Consider the following 15648-nt stretch of genomic DNA (forward strand, 5'->3'; position numbering starts at 1 on the left):
ATTCATTGATCATTTCCTAATTACGGTGTAACCTGGAAAAAATGTTTAATTTAAGTTTGTACTAGTTATTCCACAAATGAATAGCATATTTATCATTATTTTGACTTGTTTAGTATTATTATATAAATGATGAATATGAATCATACCTACTGTCATAACTGTAAGGAAACTTATTATGCGTCATATTGGGAACATTTCAGTGAATTAAAGTTTGGTGAGTCACTGTACACTAAGCCTTGTCTACACTATCAAACTTTATGTGACAAAAAAATGTGATGTGCCCATATATGGACATGATGATGTCATATCACTACCAAACTAGTTTGATAATGTAGACAGAGCTTTAGGGTATTAGTATTTGGATTAAAGTATGGTTGAGAATCCTACACCAGTCTTCTGAAGAATTTGGGAGAGTTGCTGTGAACCCTAATAATACTAGATATATAAAGCACACATATCCACTCCGCTCAAGGCGCCTAACTGTAAACTAGTTTAAACAATATTCCAATCTCTCCCAATGTGTGAACTTGCTATTGTTTCTAGCTTTCACACCAGTCCCACCCTATTCCATTTATATTCCCTGTTTCATGGACTTTCTGCATTCTTACTCCTGAAGACGATCAAAGCATATTGATCGAAACGCCGAGAAACTCAACAGTTCTTATCAGAATTACGAGGTGTACCGCAAACTTTATATTAATATAGTTTAAACAACTTACTTTAAAACATTGTCCATCTCCACATCCACTGACAAATAGTAATGAGGAATTGATTGTTTAGACTCTAACAACCGCTTTGCTATTGTCTGCAGGTATAAAGTAAAATAAAAGATATATATTAATTTTCAAAATCACTCTCACTGTGTGGCCCAAACTCCCTGGTTTTCTAATTATTGTTATAATTAATGTTTCAACCTGGTACAGTAGGTACAGTATAAATGGAGAAATGGTTGGATCGGCATGTGATTTATAATTTATATTATATATATATACAAGGTAAGGTGCAGTAGGATCTTTTTAGTTTATGGGGTGGGGTGGTTTAAAAAAAATTGTTTTTACTATTTTCTTTCTCTTTTTCTGCATATAGATAGATTTTTTTTAAAAATAAATAATTCATGGAAGCACTAAATGTTACATTTATTATCATGAATTGCCTGTGGTTTAAATTAATAGACTGTGATAGAAACAAGGGAAACACTCAGTCCTAAAGTGCAACAAAAAATTTAAAATGTATAACCATTTGACATAGTGCCAGCATCATCATATCAATATACCATTGATTTCATACCTGGTAATCTAATTATGAAAGGTTAAGAAATGTTCTTAGCAATGGGAGAGGCCGAGAGCACTACCCCGCTGGGATAATAAAGGGAAATGGAGAAATGTGATGACGTCTTTAAAACATGGGCGAGTTGATTATAGATTGTAAACAAAACTTAAAGCATTGCCCTCTCTAAAAACCTAATAGCAATAAGAAAATGTAAAGCTCTGTCTACACTATCAAACTTTATGTGACAAAAAATGTGATGTGCCCATATATAGACATGATGATGTCAAATCACTACCATATTTGGGCACAACACACTTTTTTTGTCAAACTAGTTTTGTCTATTGCCATAGAGTATATTTTTTTTTCAACGAATTAGACAATTGAACAATTAGAATAACATATGTGCTACGAGATCAAAATAATAAATAATAATAATAAATGTTTTAAAATTGAGTTAGTTTGTTGTGATGAGTGAAGGAATTATATTATTATATTATTTCTTTCTTTTTGAAAAATAAAGGCGCAAAAAAAAGTGAATATAAATATAAAACAATGAGTTAGGGTTACCCAAGTTCCATAAATAAATGTAGTTATTTTTAAGTGGTATACTTCCACTTTCTTTTTACTCGGGGTACCCGAGTCTAGGACTCTATCATCTTCTCCTCCATCCAACACTATTGAGTAAAAAGTGCGATTTATAAAGTACTACTCCTCCCTTATTCGTTGTAGTATTGAGCTGGGATTTGGCATGAATATACTACAGGGACATATCCTCAAAGCTATAGAGCCGGATTTTTAAATTTCAAACCGGATGCAGCCATATGAGGATGGTACCGTATGGCCGTATTTGGTACCAAGGTTATTGATGTGTATGTGAAGTCACATCCCGTCTTATGACGTCATTACAGCTTCTTACGAGTATCGCACATTTATGCTTGTTTAAATTGGGTTAGTAGTTTAAATTGGAGTATTTGTGTGAAAGTAAGTAAAATACTTGTGAGTAGTCGAACACATGAGAGTGACCAAATGGACGAGAATGACGACCAAACGGACAAGAGAGGCTTAACACACCCCTCCCCCCATATTAAAAAAAAAAATGAAATATTAATGTTGTATTGACCTTCAAGAATGTCACCTATCAAACAATGACATTGTTATGCTCTTCTGTTAAAACACCATTTATCATTTTTACTATGAATTAATGTGTAATGTATAATGTTATTTTCTGAAGATTTTAAGAAAAATGTCATGTAGCATTTAATGAATTGCTATGGAAAAAAAATCATAAATGATGGATGGCTGATATAAAATTATATTTAGCATAAATAATTGATCATAAATTGTTGTTTTATATTCCCATGTGTCTCATTCAGTATTGCTTTTTGCTACAACTATGGGACTTGATTATAATAGGTCTCATTTGGCCATAGTATTAGTACTCCATTCACACTGCCATACACATTCTATAGTTTGACAGCAAACAAATGCAGGTCTGTGTTTAAAACTCCAATGTTTTTCTTTGCAGTTCAGTTGCATATAAATTTTGTTTTACATTTTTCATTAAGTTATATTTTACTCATCTTGTGTGATATCCATTGTGATAGCAGTGGTGCTGCTACACTGACAATGACATTAAACAAAGAAACTAAATTCAAGAAATAACAGTAGCTCTTGATGTGTTGCAATCAATCATTTTTCAAACGCAATCTCTTTGAATACCAACAAATTTTTACAAAAACCATGGATTCACCATAAGAAGGAGGCCATGTGGAAAGGGGAAACAGTTCTAAAATAATAAAACATAAAGAGCTCATGAACCCCTTGCGCTTAGGGGTTCATGGTCTAAGACCACGAAAGCTAAGACCCCCCCTAAGACCTAAGATCACGAAAGCTAAGACCCAAGAACTAAGATTACAAATATTTATCTTTCGCACCTGCCTTGTATTTTAACTCCCAACATTTATTCTGAACACCACACCTTAGAATTAGCACTATGAAAAAGAATCAAATAAAAAGTAACAAATACATTTTTAAATTGATGATTTTACAGACGTTTTTCTCGCACACATACTGTTTGCGAATTTCGCATGACTAGCCTAACAGTACAGTTCCTACCCCATGTTCAATGTTTTTGTTTCTATGGAACGTCAAAAGAGCAAAAATTATATAGAGGGCTGAAAACTCTGTGGAGTCCATCTACAGTGTGGATGGAACAATGTAAAATTAAAATTGTAATGATAATAGTATAATCATGCTAGTACGAAGAAATAAATACTCGCAAATAAATTTTAATTTAAAAATCATGATAATAAGTTTTTTTGTTTCGTTTTCTTTCTGTTTTTATACTCGTACTATTATTGTTGCTCTTTTGGCGCTCCATAGAAACAAAAATATTGAGCATGGGGAGGAGTTACAGTATACAACGAAACACGTCTGTAGAAACATCAATTTAAAGGATTTATTTATTTGTTTTTATGTGTTTCTCCTTCTGAAAGTACTTATAAGTCCTAATTTTAAAGTGTGGTATTCAGGATAAAGTTAGTTCACAAATTTGGAGTCAAACTACAAGAAAGGCAGGTGCGAAAGAAAAACATCCTCTGAACCAACACAATGGAGTAAATATATACCAACAAATAACCCGTCATGTTTGTTTGTTGTAAAGAAAAAATATACATTTTACTCAACGGGCGAAAATAACGTGAGTTTATCTATGTTTTGCGGTAGTATTTAATTATATTTATGGTAATAAATGAAACCTACTATGTTTACAATTATGTATGGATAAACAAGTATTGTTTTTAAGCTGTAGTATATCTTAGAATTTGTAATCTTAGTTCTTGGGTCTTAGCTTTCGTGATCTTAGGTCTTAGGGGGTCTTAGCTTTCGTGGTCTTAGGTTTCGTGACACCCCTTGCGCTTATTACACACCCACCTAAAATAAAATTAAGATCTGTCCTTGAAGATAAAGTGACTGTAGTGTAAATTAGATGAAACTGTCATTTAGTTTTAAATAATTATCAAATAAATTAAAGTTATAGAATACCTTAATCGTTACCTAACATTGACACTAAAGTATATAATCATAATTTAAAATTGTGTAGGCTTATATTGATTTCCTCAAAACACTTTTACACGTTGTCTGACGTCAAGTCCGTGCCCTTGCTCCTACTATATGTTTCAACAATATATTCCAACTTAATCAATCTACCATTATCTACCTATTATCATAATGAATGAATCAATTTTAATTTTACCTAGTGATAAATGTCAATAAATTTTAACAAAAATTGTGATCTACTATTTTTGTTACAACATGTTTGTTTTCTTCTGTAACCTAGTTACGATCTTAAAAATCATTCTGCGAACAAACAAATTATTTTTTACGTGACATGTAAAAAACTACTGAAATGTTCTATTTACTACTACAGATTTTGTTTATAGTAATATCTTTATGCATATACGTATGTGGAAAAACCAATATATTATATCTACCAACTCTCATGCATGAGGGACGATTTTTTGTGCCTAACGCATATGTGGCTATTTCTCACGCATCCATAAAAATATTCAGAAAAAAACATTTATTTTAAATTAACTTGCCTATTTTAAGAAAAAATAGCCTAGGACTTAACATAGATAGAGTATTTCGCGATTATTTGGAGAATAACACAGAGAGCGCTATATACAATTTAATTTAATGTCTCACGCATTGACCAATGAAAAAGTTGGCAGGTATACAAATATTGTAAACGAACAAATTACGTTGAAAAACATATACAGTTAATACACTATTCTAAACAAACAAAGGTTGATTTAATAATTAGAAAGTTTATTTATGTGGAGAAAATAATGTGTCAAACAAACAAATGATGTGGAGATATAAAAATATAGCAAACAAACAAACAAATGATGTGTAGAAATTATTATAACAACAAATATTATAACAAAATAAAACAAACAAATAAAATAAAATAAATGTTTTTTAGTGAAAGATTTAAACTTAAACACAGCGACTACGGTAATACTTCACATGAAAAAGCCACCAACACAAGCTAATTGTTGTTGTAATACGTCATTTATTTTTAAAGATTGTTTTATAAAATATGGGTTATTATTTGATGATAGTATTATAGTAACTGAAAACATAGGAACTAAATCCTGTGTGTTTATGGTTGCTAGACAGACAACAATTTGATATTTAGGGTTTTGTGTTTGTGTTTTATTACAAATGTTTTTGTTATAAAATATACAAAATATCTCTAATCTCTACTAACTTTTTTTATTATAGAATAAAATAAACGATTATTCAAGCTAAACAAAAACATAAATTGTCGACATAAGTTGAGTTGAAACAAAATATGGAAATCATAATCATTTGTTTCCACTCAAATAATCTAATTTTCTAATCTAAAGTTACCTTTCTGATTCCTGATAGTGGAATATCTGTATAGTCTGACGTGGTCACTGGTACTGGTGTAGGTTGAGCACCAATACCGACGGGTGCCTGGTCAGGTGAGTATGCATCTACATCAGCTTTAACTATGCGACCACCAGGTCCGGTCCCTTGCACACCCTATAAATGTTGCGACCAAAAGAATAACAAATTATTAGAATAAATAATTAGGCAAAATTTGAGTTTAAGACTGTGTCATAATTAGCTGAAAATTTTAGTAAAAAAAAACATTTTTTTTATCAACCATGGATTTTGATTTTAATAAGCTAAAATTCCTTAAAGTAAAACAGGGCCAGTGAGTCCATCTTAATCTATCAATCTAAAAATCTTTAATCCTCAGAAGAAAACAAACTTTGTGTACATCTTCCATTTCTTCTGTATTCTACCAGGATATATATATTTTTAATTTGTAATTTTAAATGGAAACATGGTAAAAAATGGTAAAACATGGTAGGCCTTGATTCATAAGATTTGGTAAAAAAGGAAAGCTAGTCCTACAAAAATAAATTACACCTTTGTGAATGGAAACAATGATGTCATATCACTACTATATTTGGGCATATCACTACCATATTAGGGCACATCACACTTTTTTGTCAAAACTAGTTTGATAGTGTAGACAGAGCTCAACAAAAACAAATTATATTTTTTTTAATGGATTGCTTATCCCATGTCCATACCTGCAAATCAATGCCCATATCTGCAGCTAGTTTCTTCGCCAAGGGGCTAGCAATGACTCTACCCCCAGCTGAGGACGGTGGTGGTGGTGCTCTGACCGATGGAGTTGGTGGTAAAGGGGACACTGGTGTTGGTGGAGGTGGAGCCGGTGTAGCTGCAGCTACTGGTGGTGGAGGTGGTGATTCCTGAAATGGAATAAAACACAAATTGTAGTATAAAAAATATTGAATCATCATTGTTTTTTTACAGTACACACATTTAAAGCAAATATAGTCGCTATTACAAACATGAGAAATATGTTGGTATAAAGTTTGCCGCAGTACGTACAGTTCTGAAAAGAACTGTTGAGTTTCTTTACTTTTCAATAAATATATCATTCTCACTCCTGAGGACGATAAAAGTATATTGATCGAAAAGTTCTTTTCAGAACCATGTCTGTGGTGTACCGCAAACTTTATACCAACATTTGATTTCGCCATGAAAACCATTATGTAGATATACGAGAAATATATTTTTAATTAAGCTTTAGAATAAAAAAATTGACTTTAAAATATTTTGTTATTTATAACTCATTTATTTTGTATAATTTCATGTTTATAAATCAATCAATACACAATGATGGCAAATGAGATATTAAATTGAAAAGTTTCATAATCATAAATTTTAAATGAAACATATAATAAATTATATAAATTCGGATAATAAATGATTTAGGCCGGGTTAGTCTGGCAAATTTTGGATTGAATTTGTTTAAAAACTCATCCAAAACTTGAGGAATGCTAAATCATTTTCTATGACAAGATAATTAGTTTTAAAAATTCCGTAACTATGAATGTTTAAATTCAAATGCTCAAACAGTTGTAGTTTGTATCTTTATTATCAGTTTTCTGTTTTATATTTCTTTTTATTCATTTTATTATTATTATACTATTTGTTTGGGATTTAGACTGTTCTAAAGCTCTGTGTACACTAGTTTGACAAAAAAAAATGTGTGATATGCCCAAATATGGTAGTGATGTGCCCAAATATGGTAGTGATGTGCCCAAATATGGTAGTGATATGACATCATCATGTCCATATATGGGTACATCACATTTTTGTTGTCACATAAAGTTTGATAGTGTAGACAGAGCTCAACTCTATAGTTTTCATTCTGTAGTGACCAAACTAATATTATTTATCCATTGTCATGTGATGCTTTTTTGTACATTTTTTAAGATTGTGGAAATCGTTAACATCTAGCAATAGTGCTACTGTGTTTGCCATGGTTACTTACATCATAGAAACAAGTAATTAAGTAAATAATCAGGCTTCAAATATCACTAAATCAATATCACATACTTCATAAAAAAATTTAATAATTTTTTGTTAGAATTAAAATAAAATTTATATGATATAATCAATATAGAAATATAGACATTATAAAAGACTTGAAATATCATTAAAATATGTTTGACGTTTAAAACATTAAATTTGAAGGAAACCAGTCACAGATGATGAAATATAATTATATCGCATCTAAAAATAGTTTTTACGATATTGATTAATATTGAATTATAAAATACATTAAATATTTCCATAAAAACAAATTAAAACAAACAAGGTTGCCATGGCTTTCTCATAAAAATGTATTTCATATTATATAAACAAATATGAATAGATTTAAAGAAAAGTATGAAATTATATATTTTTAAATAATTTTTCTAGTTATACATTTTAATTTGACAAATAAAGTACATTATTATATATCAATTAGAGTGGAGTTGTGGCTTGGTGGTTATGATGCTTGGCTTCCAATATAAGGGTCCTGGGTTTAAGTTCCGTCAAATTTCAGGATTTTTCTAAGGACAAATTACAACTCCACTCCCAAAGACTTGTAATAAGACTTTATGTAGAGCATCTTGTGTATATGTTTGTCTAGTGAAACTCTGACGGTCCCTAATGATCAGCAATTGCTGGATGGATCACCTTCATTAAATATGGTTTTTAAAAAAATAACAGAACAGAAAGTGCAATGATAAGAAACATGTGTGGTATTAAGATGGCAGGAAAGAAAGAAGGAGTTGATGTCTAGGTTGCTATGTGGAGTAGCTTGAGATTGATGATTCTGAGAAAAGATGAAGATGATCCAATAAAGAGAGCTTGGCATTCAGAAGTTGGAGGTAGAAGAGAAAGATGACAGTCAAAGGTGATGTAGAAAGATATGGTAAAGAAAGAAAGCCTTGGTTTGGAGGAACATGATGGGCAAGACAGAAAGAAGTGGAGAGATGGTGTAGCAGCCTGGAATGAGTGACAGTCAGTGACCCTATGGAAGATGATGATGAAGGGTGAAAGTTTACATAATGAAAAAAAAAATTATACTAGGCCTAAACCTAAATTTACTTAGTGTATTATCATTTATACATGGGTAGAATAATTGAATCTTTATTGTTTTAATTTGAAGCATCAAGCAAGATATGAAGGACTCACAGTGAGTAACAATAAAGTAAATCACCTTATATAAATAATACATACCTTAGGTTTTGATGGAGTTGTAGCGCCCTCTGTTACCATGACAGTATCAGCGTAATCTTTGAATGCTGCAACATCACCTTCATTTTCAGCTATTATACAAAGAAGCTAAAAAAATGAAATAACTTACATAATATACTATTACTTAAACCATTTAAAAAGAGTGTTTTAAAAGTTCTTCAGTGAGCTGTGGAATGGACATTATCATTCAAATACAAATATTAATGGTTTTTAGACATAAATGTAACACACACAAAAATTCAGTTTAAATGCTAAAATGTATTACAATCCTTTAGACTCAATAATGTGTATGAACATAATAATAAGAGGCAATGTTACCCTGCCAATTGGAACATCTTTTGTACCCTCCTCTACAAGGACCCTTTAGACTCAATAATGTGTATGAACATAATAATAAGAGGCAATGTTACCCTGCCAATTGGAACATCTTTTGTACCCTCCTCTACAAGGACCCTTTAGACTCAATAATGTGTATGAACATAATAATAAGAGGCAATGTTACCCTTCCAATTGGAACATCTTTTGTACCCTCCTCTACAAAGACACTTTAGACTCAATAATGTGTATGAACATAATAATAAGAGGCAATGTTACCCTTCCAATTGGAACATCTTTTGTACCCTCCTCTACAAGGACCCTTTAGACTCAATAATGTGTATGAACATAATAATAAGAGGCAATGTTACCCTGCCAATTGGAACATCTTTTGTACCCTCCTCTACAAGGACCCTTTAGACTCAATGTGTATGAACATAATAATAAGAGGTAATGTTACCCTGCCAATTGGAACATCTTTTGTACCCTCCTCTACAAGGACCCTTTAGACTCAATAATGTGTATGAACATAATAATAAGAGGCAATGTTACCCTGCCAATTGGAACATCTTTTGTACCCTCCTCTATAAAGACCCTTTAGACTCAATAATGTGTATGAACATAATAATAAGAGGCAATGTTACCCTGCCAATTGGAACATCTTTTGTACCCTCCTCTACAAGGACCCTTTAGACTCAATAATGTGTATGAACATAATAAGAGGCAATGTTACCCTGCCAATTGGAACATCTTTTGTACCCTCCTCTATAAAGACCCTTTAGACTCAATAATGTGTATGAACATAATAATAAGAGGCAATGTTACCCTGCCAATTGGAACATCTTTTGTACCCTCCTCTTCAAGGACCCTTTAGACTCAATAATGTGTATGAACATAATAATAAGAGGTAATGTTACCCTTCCAATTGGAACATCTTTTGTACCCTCCTCTACAAAGACACTTTAGACTCAATAATGTGTATGAACATAATAATAATAGGCAATGTTACCCTGCCAATTGGAACATCTTTTGTACCCTCCTCTATAAAGACCCTTTAGACTCAATAATGTGTATGAACATAATAATAAGAGGTAATGTTACCCTGCCAATTGGAACATCTTTTGTACCCTCCTCTACAAGGACCCTTTAGACTCAATAATGTGTATGAACATAATAATAAGAGGCAATGTTACCCTTCCAATTGGAACATCTTTTGTACCCTCCTCTATAAAGACCCTTTAGACTCAATAATGTGTATGAACATAATAATAGGCAATGTTACCCTGCCAATTGGAACATCTTTTGTACCCTCCTCTACAAGGACCCTTTAGACTCTATAATGTGTATGAACATAATAATAAGAGGCAATGTTACCCTTCCAATTGGAACATCTTTTGTACCCTCCTCTATAAAGACCCTTTAGACTCAATAATGTGTATGAACATAATAATAAGAGGTAATGTTACCCTTCCAATTGGAACATCTTTTGTACCCTCCTCTACAAGGACCCTTTAGACTCAATAATGTGTATGAACATAATAATAAGAGGCAATGTTACCCTTCCAATTGGAACATCTTTTGTACCCTCCTCTATAAAGACCCTTTAGACTCAATAATGTGTATGAACATAATAATAAGAGGCAATGTTACCCTGCCAATTGGAACATCTTTTGTACCCTCCTCTACAAAGACACTTTAGACTCAATAATGTGTATGAACATAATAAGAGGCAATGTTACCCTGCCAATTGGAACATCTTTTGTACCCTCCTCTACAAAGACACTTTAGACTCAATAATGTGTATGAACATAATAAGAGGCAATGTTACCCTGCCAATTGGAACATCTTTTGTACCCTCCTCTACAAAGACACTTTAGACTCAATAATGTGTATGAACATAATAATAAGAGGCAATGTTACCCTGCCAATTGGAACATCTTTTGTACCCTCCTCTACAAAGACACTTTAGACTCAATAATGTGTATGAACATAATAAGAGGCAATGTTACCCTGCCAATTGGAACATCTTTTGTACCCTCCTCTACAAAGACACTTTAGACTCAATAATGTGTATGAACATAATAAGAGGCAATGTTACCCTGCCAATTGGAACATCTTTTGTACCCTCCTCTACAAAGACACTTTAGACTCAATAATGTGTATGAACATAATAATAAGAGGCAATGTTACCCTGCCAATTGGAACATCTTTTGTACCCTCCTCTACAAAGACACTTTAGACTCAATAATGTGTATGAACATAATAAGAGGCAATGTTACCCTGCCAATTGGAACATCTTTTGTACCCTCCTCTACAAAGACACTTTAGACTCAATAATGTGTATGAACATAATAAGAGGCAATGTTACCCTGCCAATTGGAACATCTTTTGTACCCTCCTCTACAAAGACACTTTAGACTCAATAATGTGTATGAACATAATAATAAGAGGCAATGTTACCCTGCCAATTGGAACATCTTTTGTACCCTCCTCTACAAAGACCTTTGCTAAAAATCCTTCCTCACTGGACTCAACTCCCATTGTTGCTTTGTCTGTCTCAATCTCACATAATACATCACCTTCATTGATAGAGTCACCAACCTAAAATGACATTATTATTGAAAATTAAACATTTTTTACGGAAATTCATTCACTCAGTGTATATATTCATAATGCTAACTTTGACCGATGATTCCTTGGGCAATCCCTTATACTTTAAGGTTGTTTGTTTGTACCCACTCTATATTGTTGTTTTACTTGTTTAGCACCAGAATGCTAATAAATGATTCCATGTGAAATACCTCATGCTTTAATATATCTGTGTATTTATTTTTGTCATTGTTGTTTGTTTTAACTGCTGTATATATTCAATTCAATTTATTTTTATTTCGGAAAAATTTCATTCATATCAACAAACTTACAAACAAACATAGAAAATATGCAAACTCTAAGCTGAAATATATAGGATACTTTATTACTTGTTCCAGCATCAGGATAAAGAATTAAATATATAGGATACTTTATTACTTGTTCCAGCATCAGGATAAAGAATTAAATATATAGGATACTTTATTACTTGTTCCAGCATCAGGATAAAGAATTAAATATATAGGATACTTTATTACTTATTCCAGCATCAGGATAAAGAATTTTACTTTTTTATTCTTCCAAAAGTGACAAAAAATGCATATAAACATGGAGCTAAGCTATCTATGCACATTCTGTGTGGTAAAAAAGTGAAAGAAAAAAAGTTTCACATCATTAAAATCCCTAGAGGGCAGCAAACAGTTAATTCATCAATTCAGGATTGAATAATAAAACTATTTATTATGTATAAAAAGTGTTCCTTTATTCCCTCCGGTAACATTTGGCTGGTAATGTTACCGGAGAGAATAAAGGACGCCTTGAAACTTTCATCCGTTGGGCTGGTAAAATGGTTGGTCTGGAACTGCCTTCCATTACCGATGTGCACCTAGAACCCCTCCAGAAAGATTTCATTGAGTCGGATGCCTCTCATCCTCTCCACAAAGTGATCATAGACCAACTTAATCCAAGTGGTAGATTGAGGCTTCTCAGTGTGAAAACAAATCGATATGCCAAATCCTTTATTCCCTCCGGTATCATCCAGTACAACAGGAAGTCAAGAAAATAATTTTATCTTGTATTTTTTTAGATGTTTTTATATGAATGGTTTTATGCTATATTTGTTTTTATTGTGTTTTCTTTGTTATTATGACGAGCAATGAATTTCCTTTTTGAGGATCAATAAAAGATATCTTATCTTATCTTATCATTTGAATAAGTATTGAATAAGTGACAAACTTAGTGAGATATGAGATAACACAGTCAGCTGGATAAAGAGGTGATTATATAAGCATTGAGTTGAACCTAACCATGGTTGTAATAATTGATCCAAAGAGTACAAGACATGCAGATGTCCATAACAGATTCCCACCTCTATTGATTGTTTCCCTTTCAATAGTGTGTCTTTATCCAGCTGCTATGTTATCAATAAATGAAATAATGTTTAAGATAAATAGATAACATAAGTTGTTTGTTATCTTTTTAAGATAAAATGATAAGAAACAACTTATGGTACATGATATAAATCCACGTACCTGTTTTTCCCACCTTACTACAGTGCCCATTTCCATTGTTGGAGACAGAGCAGGTAGTGTTACAATAAAATGACCTGGCAAACCTGTGAGGAGGCAATAGGCAACATGAATCAGTATTATTATCAGAGCAGGTAGTGTTACAATAAAATGACCTGGCAAACCTGTGAGGGAGGCAATAGGCAACATGAATCAGTATTATTATCAGAGCAGGTAGTGTTACAATAAAATGACCTGGCAAACCTGTGAGGAGGCAATAGGCAACATGAATCAGTATTTATTATCATTTTAAAAGTCCCAAGGTCTAGGGTTCAATCCTGACCTAGTGCCAGGGTTGTAACTCACGACTTTTTCAACTCCTCTCATCATTTTAAAAGTGGCGCTGTATCTTGGTGGTTAACATGTTTGCGTTCCAATCCCAAGGTCCAGGGTTCAATCATGACATAGTGCCAGGGTTGTACCTCACAACTCTCCATAAGCCTCAAATGAGACTTTATAGGCATGATAAATTGGAAAATAAAATAGTTATCCATCCTGTAATTGGAAAGTTACCGCGCTGTTGGATGCGTATGAAATTAAAAAAAACATTTGTTTTGTTATTATTTTGTATAGTAGGTATGTAATGAGTTAGTTTGAAATATTACTAGTCTATTTTACCATCACTTGAATACAGGCGACTAGACAATCTGAGGACAGTTTGATTGCATTTTCTGGATTGGTCAGCAAAACTGTAAATGAAAAAAAATATGTTTAATATTCATATTGTACAGTATTTCGGTATGACAGTGGAGTTGTGGTTAAGAAGTTTGCCTAGCAGCAGGGTAGTGGGTTCTGTGTGGTTGCCTTTATATTATGAACCTACTTGGATAGTAGAACAGTGATTTGCTAAACACATATAGTTTCTATATAAATATTAATAAATAATATAATAAGATGAATGAAGGAAATAAGCAAATGTTACTTTTTTGTGATTGATGATTGTAAACAAAATTATAATTAATAATTTGTATATCATTTATTTATACTTTTTAATTTATTCATTATTTATGATTCATTACATTATAATATTTTACGCCGTGGTTAGGATTCCGGCACCGGAACTCAACTGCCCAGCGTTAGGGAATCCGACACGCTATTGCGCATGCCCAGAGCGAGGTAATCGGCGACTCTATATACTTCCAACAGCGATGGATCATTTCCACTAATCTAGGCTAGGTCTACCAGTTAGACGTGACCAGTGGGGCCTATTTATTTTGTAATTAAAAAGTGGTTGCTTCATTCATCATATATAAACTTCATATCATTATAAATTATATAATTACATGACTAGTTTTATGATTTTTCATAACGCATTATAGGCTACTGTACATAACAACATGCAATCACAAGTTGATTTGTTGACGGCAGCCACCGCGTGGATGTGAAAAAACTGTTCGGAAAGTCAGGGTCGCAACGCTAAAAACAGCATTACGATTCTTAGATAGATACTGATACTTTATTAATATCATTATAATTATTTTAACGCGTGGCGTAGTATTATTTTAATTATTAATTCATTCATTCATGTATGGCATAGGCCAAGTTTCATCCATCGCTCTCTCGCTCGCGCAACGACTATTATTATATCTGGGCTACAGTAAATCCCTATAACACTCCGACTCTCTCTGCTGTGGTGGTGGTGTGTGTGGCACTATTAGTGCAAGCTATAATTCACTTCCCAGAGCTCTGGGCATGCGCAATAGCGTGTCGGATTCCCTAACGGTGGGCAGTTGAGTTCCGGTGCCGGAATCCTAACCACGGCGAATATTTTATTATATGAAATGAGCTAGGCCGGCTATATGTATATACTAAGATTATAGGGTGTTATGCTTCAATTATATTGTTTTGATATAATATATAATCATATGTCATATGATGATGTGTCCTAAATTGACAAAACAAACTTTTGTGAATGTCCTAGGCTAGGCCTAGATTTATTACGGCACATCGTATTCTGCGACCGCTTCAGACACTACCGGCGCCCGCTACCATCGCACAGTTAATGTGGTGTAAAAAAATGTGAGGCCTACCTGACAGAACGAAGTGTTTTAAAGCCTCTTCTAGCTGCAATATACGCTACATTATTAATTCTTGGCTTTGGCAAAGTTTGTAGAGTTTGCTTTCTGCAAGCTCTGAGTACGCAATTTGATATATTTCTCTGCATAATGTTGAATTTTATGAAAAAATTTCCCAGGCAAGTCAAAATTAAAATTGCCGTCAGGTAACCTTTGACCACCGGTCCAACATA

The 15648-nt window shown here is 32.8% G+C and overlaps 1 protein-coding gene across 1 annotated transcript in view; it reads right to left on the minus strand.

Moving 5' to 3' along the window:
* LOC140039959 (dihydrolipoyllysine-residue acetyltransferase component of pyruvate dehydrogenase complex, mitochondrial-like) overlaps positions 1-15630 on the minus strand; it is a 50826-nt gene extending 35196 nt beyond the window's left edge. Inside the window, exons 1-8 of the mRNA XM_072085550.1 lie at positions 15431-15630; positions 14019-14089; positions 13365-13447; positions 11707-11847; positions 8914-9018; positions 6402-6584; positions 5686-5841; positions 720-805 (exon numbers count right to left, since the gene is read on the minus strand). Of these exons, the coding sequence (XP_071941651.1) occupies positions 720-805; positions 5686-5841; positions 6402-6584; positions 8914-9018; positions 11707-11847; positions 13365-13447; positions 14019-14089; positions 15431-15564 (959 nt within the window). The 5' untranslated portion in view covers positions 15565-15630. The remainder of the gene's footprint in view (positions 1-719; positions 806-5685; positions 5842-6401; positions 6585-8913; positions 9019-11706; positions 11848-13364; positions 13448-14018; positions 14090-15430) is intronic.
* Positions 15631-15648: the final 18 nt, after the last annotated feature.

The sequence above is a fragment of the Antedon mediterranea genome, chromosome 1, assembly GCF_964355755.1.
Source record: "Antedon mediterranea chromosome 1, ecAntMedi1.1, whole genome shotgun sequence".
Taxonomy (NCBI): Eukaryota; Metazoa; Echinodermata; class Crinoidea; order Comatulida; family Antedonidae; genus Antedon; species Antedon mediterranea.